General features: G+C 41.8%; 1 protein-coding gene across 4 annotated transcripts in view; it reads left to right on the top strand.

The window, feature by feature from the left end:
* Positions 1 to 19453, top strand: part of slc8b1 (solute carrier family 8 member B1) — a 30798-nt gene extending 11345 nt beyond the window's left edge. For 3 of the 4 annotated variants that reach the window (XM_039772293.1, XM_039772291.1, XM_039772295.1), the window contains exons 4-15: positions 943 to 1000; positions 2748 to 2853; positions 3021 to 3188; positions 3496 to 3609; positions 4307 to 4369; positions 8382 to 8515; positions 8655 to 8796; positions 9555 to 9676; positions 16161 to 16314; positions 16485 to 16565; positions 17843 to 17907; positions 18065 to 19453. In XM_039772293.1, the coding sequence (XP_039628227.1) occupies positions 943 to 1000; positions 2748 to 2853; positions 3021 to 3188; positions 3496 to 3609; positions 4307 to 4369; positions 8382 to 8515; positions 8655 to 8796; positions 9555 to 9676; positions 16161 to 16314; positions 16485 to 16565; positions 17843 to 17907; positions 18065 to 18250 (1393 nt within the window). In that variant the 3' untranslated portion in view covers positions 18251 to 19453. The remainder of the gene's footprint in view (positions 1 to 942; positions 1001 to 2747; positions 2854 to 3020; positions 3189 to 3495; positions 3610 to 4306; positions 4370 to 8381; positions 8516 to 8654; positions 8797 to 9554; positions 9677 to 16160; positions 16315 to 16484; positions 16566 to 17842; positions 17908 to 18064) is intronic. The other variant, XM_039772292.1, reaches the window with a different exon arrangement.
* The last annotated feature ends 325 nt before the right edge of the window (positions 19454 to 19778 follow it).

The following is a 19778-nucleotide window of genomic DNA, read 5'->3' as shown; positions in this document are numbered from 1 at the left end:
ATCTAGCTGGAGAAGTAAATGTTCGCTATATGCAGAGTTTGCTTTATTTTTGTAAGCGAACTTCAGTAGCTTGTGTTGTGTCAAAAACATACAACTGTCCATATCCTGGAGAGGTAGAAGTGTTAGCGTATAGTGGAGAGATTTGGTGATAAATTTGCCCGTGTATTTTAAAACAGTATGGTCCATGGCCAGGAGGTTGAGTTATCTGTGCACCCATGGAAGAAGATGCTAATCGAGAAATGCCGTGTCGGCTGCGTGGGGAAGGGTTTGGAGGAGGACAAATAGGAATCAAGAAATGACGTGTCTGCTGCATGTGGGCGGGGCCAGTTTTGAAGTGGAAGCAGGACAAACCACAAGAGAAATCTATATAAGAGATGGCATCTTTTCTTATTTCTTTTATAGCAAGCTTCACATCTAGCTATCACTTTTATAGTGCCTTTCACATCTACTTATCATTTATAGTACCTTACATATCTAGAATCCATGCTTTAGAGCACCTTTCATATCTTTTCTAGTATTTTTTTATATCTATTCATTTTATGGTGTCTTTCATATTTATCTGTCCTTTTATAGCACCTTTCACGTCTATTCATAAATTATATTTTATTAATTATGGCACCTTTAATATATTCCTCCTTTACAGATTTTCTTTATCTTTTTATATATCTATCATTTATAGCATGTTTCAGATCTAACTATTTATTTGATAGAAGTGAAGAGACAGCGATTTTGGGGAGACGTGACTTTTTTTTTTTTTTTAAAACCAGTACATTAAAAGTGGTGTACCCTCAGTTGTCCAAGGGCTGGTGTGAACAGGACATGGTTGGCTTTGAGGAATGCTTGACGCACACCGATTGGGTGCGACGCCAGGACCATGACAGTTGAGATGCTCTTCTGACAAGTTGTGTCAAGGCACTAAAAGTTGTCTTTTTCTCATTTCAGCTTCTGTCCCAATCTGGCAGCCATCTCCAGTAGCCTGAAGCTGACCCACAATGTTGCTGTATCCTTCTAGAATTCATCTTTTATTATTTTTTTGCTGAATCTACATTTTGCTTATAACGGTCCTGGCAATATGTGAGTGTGCAGCATGTTGCTAATGAAGACCTGTAGTCAGTACCCAGAGACACTGGATTAACTAAACTGTAGCAAAAAAAAAAAAACTACTTTATATGGTGCTATTGTGGACTTCATATTTCTGCAATTGACAGGTGAAGAGACTCGCCATACAGTAAGTAGATAGGAGTGAACTAGAAGGATTTACAGTTCCACATGTTCGTAGTAATGGGCATTTCAATTCACTGATTTCGATTCTTTTGATTTGCTTGATTCATTTGCAGGATTTGAGGCTGCCGCAGATGGAAATCCAGGGAGTGGGTGGCCCCATGATCATATCATAAATAAATAATCAAGATTATTTTATAGTGTAAATATGTAATAATATAAATTATATATTTAACACATGTTACCTTGTTGTGTTTCAGGACATCAAAGCATGATAACACATTTAAGACTCATAATTTAAATAAGAAATTACATAACAGAATCACATGTGAACTGTGTTAGCCATTATGAATGTAGAGAAAAGCCAAGCAAAATGACCCCTTTCATTGGCTAACTAAAAAGATTACAATATGCAAGCTTTCGAAGCAACGCAGGCCTCTTCTTCAGGCAAGATGTAGTCAATTCTGATCAAATGTAATCAAGATGTAATCAATTGACTACATCTTGCCTGAAGAAGAGGCCTGCGTTGCTTCGAAAGCTTGCATATTGTAATCTTTTTAGTTAGCCAATAAAAGGGGTCATTTTGCTTGGCTTGTCTGTCTACTATATAATAAAACGCAAAGGTCTGTGTGTCGAGTCCCTTGGATCGATCTGATTGGTCAGTTTGGCTTCGTTGACCCAACCCAATGAAAGAGGAAATGAGAGTGTGAAATGCATGAGGAGAAGTAAAGGAACATGCTAAGAGAGTCACTTACAAGGGCAGGAAGGAGGCGAAAAAGCACCCTGACAATAATTAAGAGTCCGAGAAGCAGATTTTACATGAAGGCAGTCGCGAGACGGAGCGCTGGTGCAGAGACGTTCACATACACACGTGAATACAGAGAATAGAAATGTGCTGATTTCTCATTTGCCAGTGAATTTAGTTCTAACTAAAAAGAACCATCAATCAGATGGGCAGTGCTTGCACGTGCGCTTTAAACATCTAAAGGTTCGAAAGACTCTGATGACATGTAACGTGCGCCGTTGAGCTCTACTGAATCGGCTCGGGTATACTCGCGAATCATGTTCCATGATTGACCGAAAAGGGCTGTTAAAAATTTACAAATATCCAATCATTACACGTTATCCACTAGAGGGCAGAACTGCCCGACAACAACTCCACTTAATGCTTAATCGGCTACTGTACAGAGTTTATTTACATTACTGACTTTTTATTAAAATACACAACACTTTAATTTTATTACCATCCCATACCTGCATTTTTACATGACCCGTAGAAGGGTGCACATAGCCTAAAAAGCCTAGCTGTAGGTAGGTTTATTCTTCGTACGCCATAGTGTTAGGATTCTTTCTCTGGCTTTGACCTTTACATTTCTGTTTCTGCTTTTCTGACCACATCTTTTGGCCTTTTTATCATCTCCTGTGTTTTTTTGTTACTCAAGATTGTAGTCTCAAGCACACTATTGTATGAATCAAAAGTAATTCTGCAAGCTGACACTTGGCTTCCTTAACTACAACCTCCCCAGGGAGTAACCTTCCTCGCATTTGGAAATGGAGCCCCCGATTTATTCAGTGCAGTGGCGGCCTTTTCAGATCCCCGGACGGCAGGGCTGGCCATAGGAGCGCTTTTTGGTAAGAGTCCTCTGGGACTATCTCACCTGAAGAAGGGTTGGATTTGGTAGATGTGTGTCCAAGAGGGCTGTCCCAGACTCATAACTACCTGTTTGTGGGGTTCTACACAGGAGCCCCTACACCTGTTATGCCCGCACTTCTCCATAACCATTCTCTTTCTTATCCAGGCGCAGGCATTTTTGTCACAACTGTCGTGGCTGGTGGAGTAGCTCTTGTGAAGCCCTTCACCATGGCTTCCAGACCGTTCCTGCGTGACGTCATCTTCTACATGGTGGCTGTGTTCTGGACCTTTTTCATCCTTTACATTGGGAAGATTAACCTGGGTGAATCTCTAGGTAAGCTTTGTGAAGAATCAACCTCACAGTTCTAATTCCGATTGATTTTTGAGTGTGGGGGCGGCTTTGTGTGTAAAGCGCGTGACTCAGTTTGGCGGGTGTTGGCACAACTAGATGTGTCTCCAGCACAGAGAAGACTGGAGGGAATACCCCACATCTTATTAAATTAGAAGCCTTTGGTAATGTGGCTCAAGATCCATTCCACCGTCTGGAGGGTACAGGGCACATGGCAGACGCCCCAGTGTGTAATCGGTAAAGTTTGGCCTTGGCATTGCTACTTGGAATTGAAATGCCAACTCTCTTGCAGGTTACATCGCCCTCTACATCCTGTATGTGTTCATAGTGATAATCAGCACGGTGATCTACAGTCGACAGAAGAACCTGGTCCACACCCCACTTCACAGAGGCTCCCCAGAATCAGGTAAGCCACTCTGATATGTAATACCAAACGTCTTCTAAGAGTCACAATGGCAACCATAGCCTCGACTGATCACATCAAACATTGGCAGTGGGTGAAGCCGAGATGTAAGGAGGTTTCACGAATATCCCGATTATTTATAAATTGAATGTTGAAGTAATTGTCCCCCAAACTGTCCTCCGTCTGAAACCCTAGTTCTTTAAAGTCTGGCCAAAGGTGACATTAAAAGATGGTTTTCCACAGACTAGATTTGGATCAGGATCATGGCCTACGATGTGGAGTTTTATTTTTAAAATGCCACGGAAAAAATTACGGCAGACTTTTAATGGTAAAGAATCCTGAGATTAAATGTAGTCTAAAAAGGTTTGCAAAGTTTGAAACCAGATTTGGGTTATAATAAAATGAATGATAATCATAACTCTTATTCTGGGAGCATATGGTGCAGTGGCGTAGCGTAGTGGGGGCAGCAGGGACGGCCCACCCCTGGCGGCAAAGAATTACTGTATATTTTAGTCTTTTAAAATACCTAAATAAGGGGGCGGCAAAATTTTCCTCCGCCCCAGGCGGCTGACGCCCACGCTATGCCACTGATATGGTGTCACTTTCCTCATGCCACTCTGACACACCTGCACTGTCATGGCGTAGCTAAGAAAACTTTTTTTTTTTTTTTGTGTCTCTTTTTCTCCACCCCGATTTGTAGATTTGCTGCAGGACTCAGAAGACTCGGGTATCCTGTCCTCAAATGGAACCATTCAGGACTATGGTACTGTCATTATTTTAGATATATATAAATAAAGACAAATTCATTCAATATAAATAAGTAATAGAGGTGGCACATGTCCTAGAAATGACTTGAACTGGTATTAATTCACTTTCAGTCACTAATGCTTATAATGGTAAGTGACAAAGAAGGCCAGCCCATAAATTATGCCACCTTAGGCTAGGCACCTACTGCCCCAGGCTGGAGACGATACATTTAGTTAACGTCCATAAAACTTTTTTTAAAAATGACATTTCTGAACAAAAATGATTAGTGCTTCAGATTGTTTATGAAATTCCCCATCCACACTAAAACAACAAAAAATGTGTATAACATAGCTATTAGCTATAGCATCGGCAAAAATCCTTGAAGGGATAGTAACGACACTGGCAAGAGGATTATTGCAAAACTGTGTAGCAATTGGTAAATTATATACCATGGCGAACATATGCAGCATTCAAACTGCAGAAAATTCAATTTAGATGCGAACAGTTAAGCAACTCCTCTACGTCCCCCATAACGAGTGACCAACGACGGAACAAAATGTTGTAGTGAGCAGGATTCAGTCAAGAGGGGGCTATGGAAAAAGCGTAAACCAATCCAAGCATAATTAGGGTTTGTGTTTTCAAAACTCTTCGTTTTCACCAATCCGTATTATAACGCTGAGCTGGCGCTTTCAGTAGTATACGGCTCTGGAGAACACTTTCAAAAGGAGTTAAGAATGGCAGCGGAGTGTGGGCAAAAGGCAAAAACGTAAACTAATGTCTGCTTTTTAAACAAAAACGTACCAGTGTGGATGTAGCCTTAATCCACGTACAAAACATACAGGCTTCCCAATACCAGACTTACATAATGCCCTGTACTTCCCCTCGGGGATTGATAAAGTAAATCAAAAATCAAATCCATGGAATAATAACTAAAGTAAATATATGATTTTAGAAACACACAAAAAAATGAGTCATTATGACATAGACGGGTCAAATTTGAACCAGTTTCGTGTTTGATGTTAGTAAAAGCACTCATTTGTTTGAGATGAAACGTGATTTTTTTTTTCTTCTATTTTCCCCAATTAATGAATGAAAAAAATGTAAACATTCCATATTTTATATGGTTTCTAATTTAGTTTTTTTTTTTTTTAAACCTTGCTGTGCCTTTCAGGTCAGTTTTGACCCACTATTGACCTTACTTAATTTTACTTTCTAATTATACAGTACTGCCTCGGTTTGCGAGCGTAATTCATTCCGGAAACGTGCTTGTAATCCAAAGCACTCGTATATCAAAGCGAATTTCCCCCTAAGAAATAATGGAAACTCAGATGATTCGTTCCACAACCCAAAACTATTCATATAAAAATGATTAAATAAAATATAAAGTAAAAATACTTAAAACAAATTAACCTGCACTTTACCTTTGGTGTGAGGGAGACGAGAAAGAGGAGGAGGAGGTTTATCGTGTAGGACGACTTTCACTCTAACTAATGGAATCCCTGCTATCTGTCGGCTCACTGGAATCTTCTTTTTTTTGCGACTTTAACAAGGAGCCTCTCCAGTGACAGTTGCTTTTGCCTGAACAGTCACTACACTTGGACACAAATGAAAAAAAAAAATGCTTTACGCACTGTAAGGTTTCTAAACTCTTTTGGGATTCCACCCAACGGGACAACATGCGGAAGAGCATCCCAAAGCAACCACAGGCTCCCAGCGCTGTAGCAGGTCACCACAAAAGTGAATCTGAAAAGATCAAGGTCACGATGGGTGATACAAGGAACGTTATAAATGCAGTGTACAGTATTACTTGGCCACGGCCCTGCCTGACTGCTGTGTCTGAGTATAGGAGAGTGGCAGATCCCGCTACAATAAATAACCGCGCTGTTCCTGTTTCATGCTGAATAAAGCTGGTGTCGCTAAAGTACTGAGACACAGCTTCGTGTTTTGGGGTGCAAGACAGAGACTCGCACGTCACAGCACACACACACGTGATCATAATGCTAAACAGTATTCGCTCGTACGGATTTTGACTATATGAGTGAGGCACGCTGACTAAAACCGAGCAAGGGAGACGATTACCCACAATCCCGCAGCAAGAGAGAGAACCACCATCAGCTCAGTTGTGATCACGTGGCTCAGCAGACAGAGTGTATACGTACTACTCGTATTGCAAGACCTTGCTCGTTGATCAAGTTAAAACGTATTCAAAATTTCAGCTCATCTTGCAAAACACTCGCAGACCAACTTTTTACTATGAAGGAGGTGATAGAATTCGGTCAAAAAAGAAAAAAAAGCCCTGTGAGGGTTAAAACAATAGCACACAAAAATAGTCCTTAACTTTGTAAACTTCCGAATTATTATTTTTGTTGAGTTTTGCAAAACAAAACTTCTCTCTAAATAACCTCAACGTTTCAAACTGCAAGCTAAAAAGTGCCCGACCTTTTAAGCTGACCATGTTTGGTGCAAATGTAAGAGACACTTAACGGGCATAATACATGTGACTGACATCTTAATAACATTCCAGAAATTTTAAAAAATACACAAAAAAAAAATCAATATATATAAGGGATGTTCAAAAAGTTTCCACCCTTTTTTTTTTTTTTTAAGTATTTAGTAAGAATTTCCAAAACAAATTACATCACTTTTCTACATACCGTATATACTCGCGTTTAAGTTCTCCCGGGGCTTGAGTTTACCGTATAATTTCTGGTATTTTATAATGTCGGTTGTATAAGTTGAATGCAGAAAACTCACGCTATTGGTCCAAGAGATTATGATATGCCAACGCCTACCCACCTAAGAGATTAACCACAGAGCACACTGTCTTTTTTTTCTATGTACTGTGCCTACATGACCACTCAGTAATATCTGGACTATTCTGAAGAGACGTTTGCACTCTTTTGTGCTTTTTGTATCTCACACTCTCATACACCTTTATCGTAAGAGCATTCCTTATCTACGATGGACCGTTTGCTCAGAAGAAAATATGAAGCTGGTTTTAAATTAAAAGTCGTTGAAGTGGCGAAAGAAATTGGTAACTGCGCTGCTGCAACAAAATTCGATGCATCTGAGAAACTGATGAGAGATTGGAGGAGGCAAAAAGAAAAAAAATGGGTTCCGATTTCATTGTTTCAAGACCCGATGAGCATAACCGGTAGTCACCTTCGTTATGCAGTTTTCCCAGCGTCATACCAAGTTTTTAATGTCCAATTACTACTTCTCCCACCTTCGTTTCAAAATGAAAATATAAAAAAAGTGCGGAAACTTTTTCAACGTCCCTCGTAGAAAAATTTGAAAAATGAACACCAATGCCATGCACTGACCTGTACCTTTGTAATATTCATGCCCAGTTTTGATTCTTGGAAGCTTCCGGTGTGACGAAGTGGTGAGCTCTTCTGCAAAACCTTTAAAATGGAAATATTTCTCACTGTTTTTAAAAGGCAGTATATAAACAAGGTTCTGGATGTGTAAGTAGTTCTTGAGGTTCCAGTCTATAATAATGAAAATGCCTCCCTGACAAAGTGCCACCTGAGACAACCCCCTCACCTCACCGGACTCTGGTGACAGAGTCTTAGGTACACGCTGTGTATATATAAAGGTGTACCAGGGGCCGGAAACCATTGAAGGCCCACTGCACAATGTGGAGACAGTGTCTTAGCATGGTGGAGTGTTCACAAATGGATCTAGAAGTTCAAAAATGGTCAGAGTAGTGTTAAGCGAAAAGGAGGAGTCGGATACCCATCCATATCCAATACAGACGACAACAGTCAGCAAGTCCATACTATGATTCTGATGAATGGATGAGAATTCTGGCCCCTGGTACACCTTCAGTCCATAAAAAGTGGATCACTGCTTACTGGTCTTTTGTGGTGCAATCGGAGAGAAGAGCAGCCATGTTTACTCCTAGAAAACAATGATAGAGAGATAAAGAAATGCATGCTGTCATGCTCAGTTCAAGTCATGGACTATTGGTCTGGCACTTAAGTGAAGAAATGTCAGCTAAAGATGGTTAATCATTTGTTTTTCAGCAGATAATGAGTACCAGCCACTGCTACCTTACACAGAGTCCACAGTTCAAAGCTTTCTGAGCTCCATTAACCCCCTGGACATTCGGAAATGGCGGAGAAGGAAATGGTACCAGAAAGTCATTAAGGTGATCAAGGTGAGTGCTGGGGAATTTCAAACCAATGACCAATCTCCTGCCACAATCTCCAGGCAGGGAGGTAACTGGTGTTCGCCTACTGACTAATGCCCATGTTTGAAGGTGTTATGTGACTCCTCTCCATATTGTCCCTTACCAGTTGCCGATGGAGTTCATCCTGCTACTTACAGTGCCAGTGGTTGATCCAGACAAGGAGGATCACAACTGGAAGCGGCCTCTCAATTGTGTCCACTTGATCACCGGGCCACTGACCTGCATTATGACCTTCAAAGCGGGCACATGTAAGTGATCTCTTGCATCATCTGATACGGGTAGAAGGTTACTCACAGACTACCAGAATAATTTCCATTACTACAGTCACACAAGGGCAACAGATGGTGCCATTTTCATTGCCATCTCATAACTCCCTATCCCCCACTTCAGTTTTTTGTTTTTTTCCCAAAACTTCCAAAGACTCCATTTTCTGTGACTGTGTTGGCACTTTAATCCCTACTGTACCTGATTATATTGTCCCTAAATTGGAATGTCCATCCATCCATTATCCAACCCACTATATACTAATAGGGTCATGGGGGTTTGCTGGAGCCAATCCCAGACAGCACAAGGCAGGAAACCAACCCCGGGCATGGTGCCAGCCCACCTCAGGGCACACACACCCAAACACTAAGCACAATTTAGGATTGCCAATGCACCTAACCTGCATGTCTTTGGACTGTGGGAGGAAACCCATGCAGACACGGAGAGAACATGCAAACTCCATGCAAGGAGGACCCGGGAAGCGAACCCGGGTCTCCTAACTGTGAGGCAGCAGCACTACCCACTGCGCCACCGTGCCGCCCTAAATTGGAATGTGCATGACTGAATTTGGACTCTTATTTTCCTTTTGCTAGTGGATTGGACCAGAGTAGAAACACTTCAAAATGTTTCTGCTCTAAGGGGTTAACCCAATGGCAGTGTGGGTCAGGCAGAACTGGGACAGATGGGGGGGAGCTTTCTGGACTTCTCCATGCAGCATATCTGACTCACTTTTTCCTTTCAGATGGACTCTACCGCATCTCAGGGGACTTTCCTCTGTGGGTCCTTGTCCTACTTGTTGGGCTTTTCCTGGCGGGCATCGTGTTCTTCACCACCACCAACCAGGAGCCTCCCAAGTATCATTTTGTAAGGAGAGCTTTTTGTTTTCCTTAAGACCAGGTTTGGGGGCCGGGGGCCAGGTTTGGGTGGGTACAATGGTATTTCTGGTTGTTAATTGTCCCATTCATACAAAACAAGTTATTTGAATATGAATTCTGGAGATTGTTTTAAAAATAGGTTTTGGGTTTACCACTGCAAATTGTGATAAATACAACAATTGCATTAAAATGTCATGATTTTGGCATGTATGTTTATTTTGTAGATTCCGTTTTATTGTGTCGTTATGATTGTACAGGGGTGAGCCAAAATGAAGTACCACATTTCCTAAGGTAGAGGCTGCCAAGTCAGTTGGGTTGGGGGTCCTTTGATAGGCGATCCCTAGTTTTCAGTCAGCAGCATGCCTCGGTTCGGTGCATACTGTGCTTTTGCTGTCAGAAGTGTTCTTCGAAAACAACAAGTCTATTATCACTACGTAACACGTCTTCCGAACGCACTTCAGCATTCTTCCTAACAGTGACGTCCCAAATAGGAAAACAATTCTTCAGTTGGTGGCTAAAATTAGACAGACAGGTGCAACATTAAACAGAAAATCTCCAGGCCATCCTCGGACTGTACAAACTCCTGAAAACATCCAAGCTGTAAGGGTATCCATTTTGCACTCTCCTAGACGTTCAGCACGCTTCTACCTCAGGCATTTCCAACACATCTTTGAGGAGGATTTTGCATGAGGACCTTAATTTCCATCCATACAAAATTATGGTAGTGCAGGAAGTCACAGAGAGAGAGCCGTAGAGAGTTGTGTGTGAACATTCTGAAAAGCGTTCACTGAGATGCCCTCATCACGTGACATCAGGCACATTTCCATTTGAAGGGCTGTGTAAATAAGCAAAGTTTGCGCTTTTTGGGCTGAAACCAACTCTCGTGAACATCAGAGACCCCTGAACAGTGAACGGGTAACAGTTTGGTGCGCCGTTGTACAATTTGGCATTGTAGGCCTTTACTCGTCAGGGGAGGGGGGAGCAATGATCACCGTCATTTCAGAACATTACATTGAAATGCTAGGGAACTGGAAGAAATCGATGTGGTGGATGCCTAGTGTCAACAGGATGGATCAACAGCTCATATGGTACGGAGATCCATGCAAGTTTTGTGGGAGATGTTTCAGGGGAAGCTGATTTTCCTGCGTGGCAATGTCGAGCGGCCTTCACGTTTGCCTAATCTCGCTCCGTGTGGGGCTCTCTCAAATCGAAGGTGCCGCACGACCTCGAAACCTTGAAGCCCTCATGGATGCTATTTGCCACAAAATTGCTACTATTCCCCTTGCAATGGCCGAACGAGTCGTACGAGCGTTTGGAAATCGTCTCGAAGAGTGTATCGCTAATGATGGCCACCACCTTGAAGCAATCATTTTTAAAACACAGAGAAAAAATCAAATTGGTATACCATTTCTTGTGTTATAATGAAATTTAATTTTATCTTGTAGCGTTTTTGTAGAATAAACGTTTGAAATGTGGTACTTTTTGGCTAACCCTGTATTTCACTGTGAGCACCCCAATTCTGAGCTTCATTGTCATAGCCACAGTGTGTGTAGTAACACCTTTGGCTGCTACCACATGAGGATGGCCAGACATCCAAGTTTATGAAAGAGCCCAAAAAAAAAATAACCAATCGCTGGCTAGCATGGTTATGTATTGGGTTTATTTTTGCACTTTATATTCATATTTTATTTATTTCACCCTCTTCGTAGTTTTCGGATGAGCAATTTGATTTTGTATACAGTATTTGGTTCTGTACGTTTTAACCATGTTAACAATATAACATTAAAAATGTGTTAATGCAATGCCACTTAGTCGTCAAGTGACTCTTGGTGTTGTGCCAATGACATTAAAGCCAGAAATGGGGGCGCTGGTCACCAATTCATAGAGTTATCTCCTGGTTAATTAATAAAACACTACCTTTTGGTTCCTACGTCGAGAGGTTTGTCTCCTTTTAGGGTTCTCACCATTAACTTGGCACTGTTCACATTTATTTTTGTCGTTTCGGTTTTGAACTTTGCCTGTCCGTATTTCCCGTGGGGTTTGTCTGCTCATTTCCCGGTTCTTTTAGATCTTGCACTCGAGTGTGCACAGTGTGACAGGCTCTTCAGATAGTGAGGGCTTAGCTCGAATTTTAACCTTGATCTTTAGCTTGTAATATTGTGGTTTTAACACTCTAATTTAATTGCATTCACACCTATGCAAAAATAATTGACTTTGGTTTGCTTAGTCAGTCTGCAAGAAACAACTTGGCTCACTGTGGACGACTTTTGTTGAAATTTGGTAAACTTGCTTGTCCAGGAAATTTGTTGAAGAGCTCTTGCACGGAGCATGCTGTACAATATTTTATATTTCAAAATATCCCATTGAAAAGCATTGGCGAATTTGCAGACTTGTCTATCTTACAACAGGGAAACATTCTGTGCAACTTTAATTAACAAATAGCTTACTGTTACAAATTTACCTTGAGCACAGTCACGCCAATTTGTATCTTTTTCAAAATTTTCCTCTTTTACTCGTTTGACAGTCACAATACAGATTCCCCAATACAAATATGACAAACGAGAGGGGAGAAGCGTCCACAGACAAACCGCACTAGCTGACTTGTCCTGCTGGTTGAGGTAAATTAACTGTGAAAGTCAAATATTTCATTAACATAGAGATTAAGCTCGCCTGGGCCCAGAACAGCATGTGCAGTATGAATGCAGGCCAACACTTGGGCACGGTATGGAACAGATAGGCCTAGTGGGATTACACCCTCAAAGCACCTTCAATTCTGGCCACTCAAAGATTAAAAAGGCCGACAATCCCTTGTTTTAAGCGTCTACGATTCCCCAGCCTTTTAACTCTGATTCCTGCTTTATTAGGTAGTTTGTTTAAGGGGATGGGGCACTGCAAGGTGTATATGCCACTTCTGCCTCACTGATCAACTTCACATGCCTGTACTCCAGTTGAAGAAGGTCATCGGGGTAAATGGGTTCACCGACAAAATCGCGATAGACGTATGAGTGCCGACAAAACCGCGACGGACAGATGAGCGCCGACAAATCCGCTAACTGGTTTTCAACAAATGCGCGCCGACAAATCCGCTAACTGGTTTTCAACAAATGTGCGCCGACAAAATCGCGAGAGAGGCCAAGAGAGTGGGACTTATTGTACACATTATGTGCTAGGTTATAACTGTATTCAAAGATGCTAATTGCACTGAGTTTCGTTCCTCTGGAAGATGTTGGGTCCACTTTCAATTAACTGAGCGAGAGTAGACCCAACAATCTCCAGAATGTTTATGATTACTGGGAGGACAATTACGTTGGTCGATTGAGACGCAATCGACGATCCAACCCGTTGTTTCCTATCACCATGTGGAATATGTGAGAACGTGTTGCTGATGGCATGCCGCAAACAAATAACTCAGTCGAGGGTTGGCATAACGCGTCATATACAAAGCAGAATTACCAGCAGTCAGGCAGCCAGCAAGTCTAAATACGCTCCGCTATCAAGATGTCTTGCTGCAATTCTTCATACATATGCAGGGCGTGATCTTAAGGACTATCTGCATGCCGTGTCTCATAATATTGACTTCTAAAATAAACATTATTATATATGCTTTTAAACTAGTAATTCATATTTAAGGAAACTTTCGCGATACGCCGCGTTTTAATGGGCGCTATTTTGTCGCCGCTCATATGTCTATCTCGCAAATGTCGGGTCACTGGGTAAATGCACCTGACAAATAAATAAATGATCAAGTCTTAGAAAACAAACAAAAACAACAATATTATACAAGTTTCTTTTCTCCCTGTGACACTCTCTGATACACAGAAAGGAAAATTTGTGAACTACAGAAAAATATGGATAATATTTCTAAAAAATGTAAAAGATCTTTATATGTCTACAATCTAAGACACAAAGCACATTTCTAAAGAAGCAAAGCCCAGGCTCAAGTTTTATTTATTTACTTTTATAATCAAATTTCAAAAACCCTGTGTCTGTTATTCCTACAAAAAGTCAGTGATGGTGAGTGCACCGCATCTCTTGTGAAATCAAATTCACATGCAGTTTATCTGCTGAAGTTCTCTGACCTATCTTAGTTTTGCAGATAGGCATGTGCATTTCAGCAGTTGAACATACCGTAATGTGTTCCGCTTGTAAGACAGTGATGCGGGTGAATCTGCAACCTCAATCATTAGGAAGTAGGTGACTACTTCTACTGTATGTTGACAGCTCACTCTGTGGAGGGCCACACTGGATGCAGCTTTACAATAAGAAGCCTGATGTGTGTGTTGTCAGGGCCCTGTCTGGATTGCTGAACATATTGGATTCGTGACGTTTATCTGTGTCTTAGTTTTAAGCTGGTCCCTAGGGATGTGTTCTCAGTGCAACACCGCTGCTGAACACGCATCAGTTAAGAATATGTGTAGATACGTGTATCCAACATTACCAACGTTCTGCAGCTTTTAGTTTGCTTCATAGGATGCATGATAAAATCCTTCCACAGACCAAATATCCTCGTTTTAAGTTTTAGTAACATTTCAAAGCAAAATGTTCACACAAAAATAGAGAAAAAGTCGATATAGTAAAGAAAAGAAAAGTTCTGTTTAAGGCTTTATGAATGCTAGGGTTCGCTGTTGCCCTGTGAAACCCACCAGACAGACTTCCAAGACACACTTATAAAAAGCACCAAGAAGAATTTTAATATCTTTCTTCAGATATAGTGCACAAAGAACCACACTCGCCACAATTCTTAAATCAATAATAATAACAACAATAATCAATACAATAAATCAATCCTCAACTCCCAGCAGCTTAGTCACGCAACCTCCCAACTCCGGCTCCCTTGCTGGGTTTCCCAAAGTCCCTTGAATAGCTTGTGACCTGGAAGTGTTCCTTCTCCGGGTCAAACGGCACATCATCCTCCTCCTCAAGTAGCCCGGAAGTACTGCAGGCTTCCGTCCTCGTGCCTCCGAAGTACTTCTGGGACGTAATAACAGTAGGAGTCCCCAGGTTCCTTGTGAGCTCCCCCTGGCAGCACCTACGCCACCCAACAGGGCTGAAGAAACGGACTCCATGTCCCATGATGCCCTAAGGGAATCAAGGGAACCATTTCCGTCCAGAGAAGCTACCATCTAGCGTCCCGGGGGAGGCAGTGTCCTAAAAAACCTGCTCTTCCTCCTTCTTTCTGTTCAGGGACGTCCGGGCCAGACCGAAACGCCGGCCGTCCATCACAGCTTATAAATCTTGTTTCATTACTCGAAGTTTGATCCTAATATTTGTATTTGAGTCACTTTAGAAAACTTTAAACCATCTCCAGTTTGCAAACATATCTAATAGTCCATGCTAGCAGTAAGACTACTTCCTAACTAGCTGAATTAACACTCTGTTCTTCAGATATAGCTAAGCAAAAGTTCTATCTCTGTTAACTTGCATCCATCCATCCATCCATTTTCCAACCCGCTGAATCCGAACACAGGGTCACGGGGTTCTGCTGGAGCCAATCCCAGCCAACACAGGGCACAAGGCAGGGACCAATCCCGGGCAGGGTGCCAACCCACCGCAGGACACACACAAACACACACACACACACACCAAGCACACACTAGGGCCAATTTAGAATCGCCAATGCACCTAACCTGCATGTCTTTGGACTGTGGGAGGAAACCCAAGCAGACACAGGGAGAACATGCAAACTCCACGCAGGGAGGCCCCGCGAAGCGAACCCAGGTCTCCGAACTGTGAGGCAGCAGCGCTACCACTGCGCCACCTACTGCCCCTGTTAACTTACAGGGAGTACAAAGTCTACACCATATCCTACTATCTATGAGAATCTAACATTCTACAGAATGTAAGCAAGCACTATATGCATTTAACATTAATCTTTAACTTTCTAAGATTGGCTTTTGTTTAAAGGCCTCAGCAAGGAGGTGAAGAGGCTCCTTGTCTTGATATTAGTTAAAGTGTCTCCTGCGCAAAAAAAAAAAAAAAGTGAAGAATTTCAGGTTTTTGTGTATATTCAGGTTGCATTATTGTGTCGTTCCCTGAATATTGAGCCTTGGCGTAGGTCTTGAAATGGGTCAGCACTATTGTTTCAGCATGCAAGGCCGGGTCTACTACATGTTTCTAGGCTACCTTGGAGTTCAATTACCATTTTTTGTTTATTTATTTTTTTTTAAGAAGTCTTTGTCATCTGAACTAGTGTGGTGTTGAGGTTTCACCAGTTGCATGGCTGCACTCTGGTCCCAATCTGGGATCCTGGGTTGGTTCATCATGTGGTGGGTGTGGTGATGTGCTGTATCAGTGTCTGCTCCTAACCTCTCTCTCTCTTTGTGGTTTGCCACCCTGGCAACCACAACGATGGGCTTAGTGAATCTCCTGCTGGGTTTCTTTTAAAAGCTCTGATCAATTCAAGTCCTTGTTTTCTTGAACGTTTACACCTCGATCAAACTCCTGCAAAGCGTTAACCACTCTTTTGTTCTCAGGTGTTTTCGTTACTGGGCTTCCTGGTCAGCGCCATGTGGATCAGCACGGCAGCTACAGAGGTGGTGAACCTCCTGCAGACATTTGGTGTGATCTTTAACTTGAGCAATACGGTTCTGGGCCTGACGCTTTTGGCCTGGGGGAACAGCATTGGAGGTTAGACTTTGTCACTCTACTGCAATTGAAAGACACTACCGTTGTAACCTTCTTATTTAACGAATTCCAACGGCATTAACCTGTGGGATTTCTTTGATGTGTTAACTTCATTTACATGTACTAATAATGCACAACTGACCATTAAACTTGTCTTTTTTTCTCATATACAGATTGCTTTTCCGACATCACCATAGCACGGCAGGGTTATCCACGAATGGCTATAGCAGCCTGCTTTGGCGGAATAATCTTCAGTATCCTTTTCATTTGTTTAATAAATTGTTCAATTAAATAAGGTGGGAGTCTGCAACATACACTTCACGTAGGACTAGACCAGGGTGGTGAGTGTATTTCAGTTAAATTTAAATGAGTAACGATGGCGTGTCTAAAAAACACGAGAGAAGGAAACAAATTTCACTTTGACACAAACTATATAGAGAAACTAACCCCAGCGGTCTCTTTTAACTAAAATGCGTAAGCCAGATGGTTATTCTGTCCTTCTTTTTGAGGACTACCAGAAGAAACAGGCCTTTCATTTAAGTATATAGGTGCCAGTTCAACTGCCATTTTCCAGGTTGACCCCAAAAGGTTGCATGAAAAGAACGAGCACGTCTAGCTCTGGGAACAAAAGAACCCCATTTACTTTATATAGCACTTTTGTAAATTGCTTTACAAGTAAAGTGATATAATAAAATTGGTTGTGTCACTAAGAGATTGGGACATAGTGGCAGGGACATTAAACGCAATAACATTAGAGATGCTAGAGAGTCCGAGTCCATAGCCATGCTGTCACACTGCCAGCCAAACTCGCAAGTGATGCCAAGGTGAGGGTTTGACCTATTTTCTCAAGAAACAGTTTGGTTTAAAATGTCCCAAAGAATGATGAATGGAAGTAAAGTAATAAAAAGAGGCAAGAGAACTAGGGAAGGAGCTTCAGTCTATTTTTGTTTAAAAAAGCAGATGCTGGTGTCCATCTTTGCCTTTTGTTCACACTACCATGCCAACATTTAACCCCAGAAAATGGAAAAAGTTCTCTAGAGCCATACACTTCTGAAAATGCAGCCTCTGTGTTTAACGTAGACAGGCAAAATGTCAGACTCTAATAGCATTGATTGGTTTGTGCGTATTATGTGGTCACTCCCTGCTCGTTATGATGTCTCGTTCCTAGACTGGTCAATCTTCATGGATGATATTAGAAACCAAAGAAAAGTTGCTCTCCATGGTGTTTATTGATTTGGTTGCCTATTCGCATTTTGAGTGCCATGGAGGACAGACCAGCATCACGGCTGGATGATGGCATGACCCCTTCCCAAGCTGGAAGGTGCCAGGGGATGGATGACCAAACACCGGAGGCTAGGAGCATTTCTAGCCCTCATATGTTAGGAGACAGCGCCTCCTTGTGACACCCAGGCAACCACTTTTCATGAACACCTGCGGGTGTCCAAGCCGGGACACCTCCACCAGACCACAGTAGGATCTCATCTGGCAATAACTTACGACCATCATTCCGTTTTCCTTAATATTGATGCAGATATGTTGCTTGGAGTCGGCATCGGGTGCTTGCTGCAGATGCCTGGCGGTGCAAACGTGGTAAAGGTAGGTGATGAGACATTTGGCATCTTTTCCAGTCATGGTGCAGTCCACATTGAAAGCCCTCAAGACAGGAAAGGGCTTCATCTCTGGTGCAATGTGAAGAAGTGAAGGTTTATAATGATTTCTTTGTGTGTTTGTTTTTTTTTTGTTAATTTAACAGCTCCAACCAGAAGGTCTCCTCGTCTGGATCCTCGCTGGTGCCTTGGGTCTCAGTTTGGTCTTCTCCTTCATTCTCGTCCCAGCGCAGTGCTTTCGCGTCAGTCGAACGTACGGCATCTTCCTGCTTTTGTACTACATGATTTTCCTGGTTGTGGCACTCCTTACAGAATTCAACATTATCCACTAGTCGAAGACCCTGATCTCCTGGTTTGGCTTGCCTTTTTCTTTAGAGGGATGCAAGAGGCCTTGCCTTCTCTTTCATACATGGGGCATTCCCTTCACGCTGCCCATATACCCAGTAGACAAGGTCAGGAAACTCTAACAGGGTCTGAGAACTTGCAGGGATAATTCAGCCTATTCGCTGGAGTTTTATTATCTCCATTGGGAGATGAAAGCAGCCTTCAGACGTGAAGACTTCTAGAAGCGGCTCAGCCAATGACACGTGCCGTGAGACGGAATGTTGATCCCGCATCTATTTATTCTGATTTTTTTTTTTTCTTCCCTACGTCTTTCTAATTTGCACATTTAGTTACACAAGTTGCAAGTGTGCAGGTACACGAGAGGATATTATTTTGGACATTTTTAAATGTTTTAATCTATTCAACTTTGATAAAGTCATTCAGAAGTATGGTATGTGGAAAACTATCCATGGATCTTTTTTTTTTGTTTGTTTTACTTTTTATCAACGCGGAGACATACATTTTTGAATCTTTTAATTGGATATTTACTTTATAAAAGTGAAGCTCTGCTGTATTTTGAGATGAAAGGCTGTAACATCAAATAAGAAATACAAACAGCGGAATTTAAATGTAAAAACTGCCTAACCAACTACCTACTGGACTGTTTTACTGGAAACGTGACTGTTATAGTCGAAGCCATACTGGCATTTATTTTAAAATTTTTCTGAATATTATTTTAAAATATGTGTGGAGTAGAGACTCTTTATTTTATTCAGGTAGCTACTAACTGGCAATCTCATGATTTGCCATTGGAGAGCAGTATTCACCTGATTCTTAGGTAAATAAGGAAAATGCTGGGATGAGTCGACGAGACCTTGAATGCGTTCTTGACTCGTGTGTACAAAGCAAGCCTCCTTACCCCACCCCAAGCAATCACGACGTGGGTATGGGTGTCGTGGTGTCCCTCTTTTAATGTGATCTTTAGGGCCCAGGGTCTACCTGTTTACATATAAAACACTGTCAGTGTGCATAACTTACCAAATGAAAATGTAGCTTTGCACACTTGCTGATAAACTACAAAGTAAGCTAAATTTATACAATCTTTGTTACTTTTAGAGGAGTTTTTTTTTTTAACTCCTGTTGTACACTGTGATTTGCACACAAGTAGAAATGTATAGTTTTTTCTATTAAAGGTGATAAAAAATTTAAAATGTCATAGTGATTTAAACCTCAGGATGGCAAAATATTGGTATTATCAGTTTTGATTTCACACTACTAAATGGAAAGGCAGCTCCAGGATGGACTGGGCAAGTGACGGATATGAAGGATCACCTTACAGAAAAAAAGCCATCACTGTAAAAGCTGGTGAGTTGTGCCATTCTACTGCAAGCCTGGGTGTGGGTGCAGCACTAACCCTCTTATCACAAGGGCACTCGATTACAGTCCTGGAGGGCTGCAGTGGCTGTAGATTTTACCCAGTTTAATTACGACCCTATCATTTACTAGTAAAGCAATATTTAATTTGGGCTGAGTTTT

Source organism: Polypterus senegalus, chromosome 12, assembly GCF_016835505.1.
Source record: "Polypterus senegalus isolate Bchr_013 chromosome 12, ASM1683550v1, whole genome shotgun sequence".
NCBI classification, from domain to species: Eukaryota; Metazoa; Chordata; class Cladistia; order Polypteriformes; family Polypteridae; genus Polypterus; species Polypterus senegalus.
The sequence above is the reverse complement of the archived record's forward strand: the minus strand, read 5'-3'. Positions and strand labels throughout refer to the sequence as shown.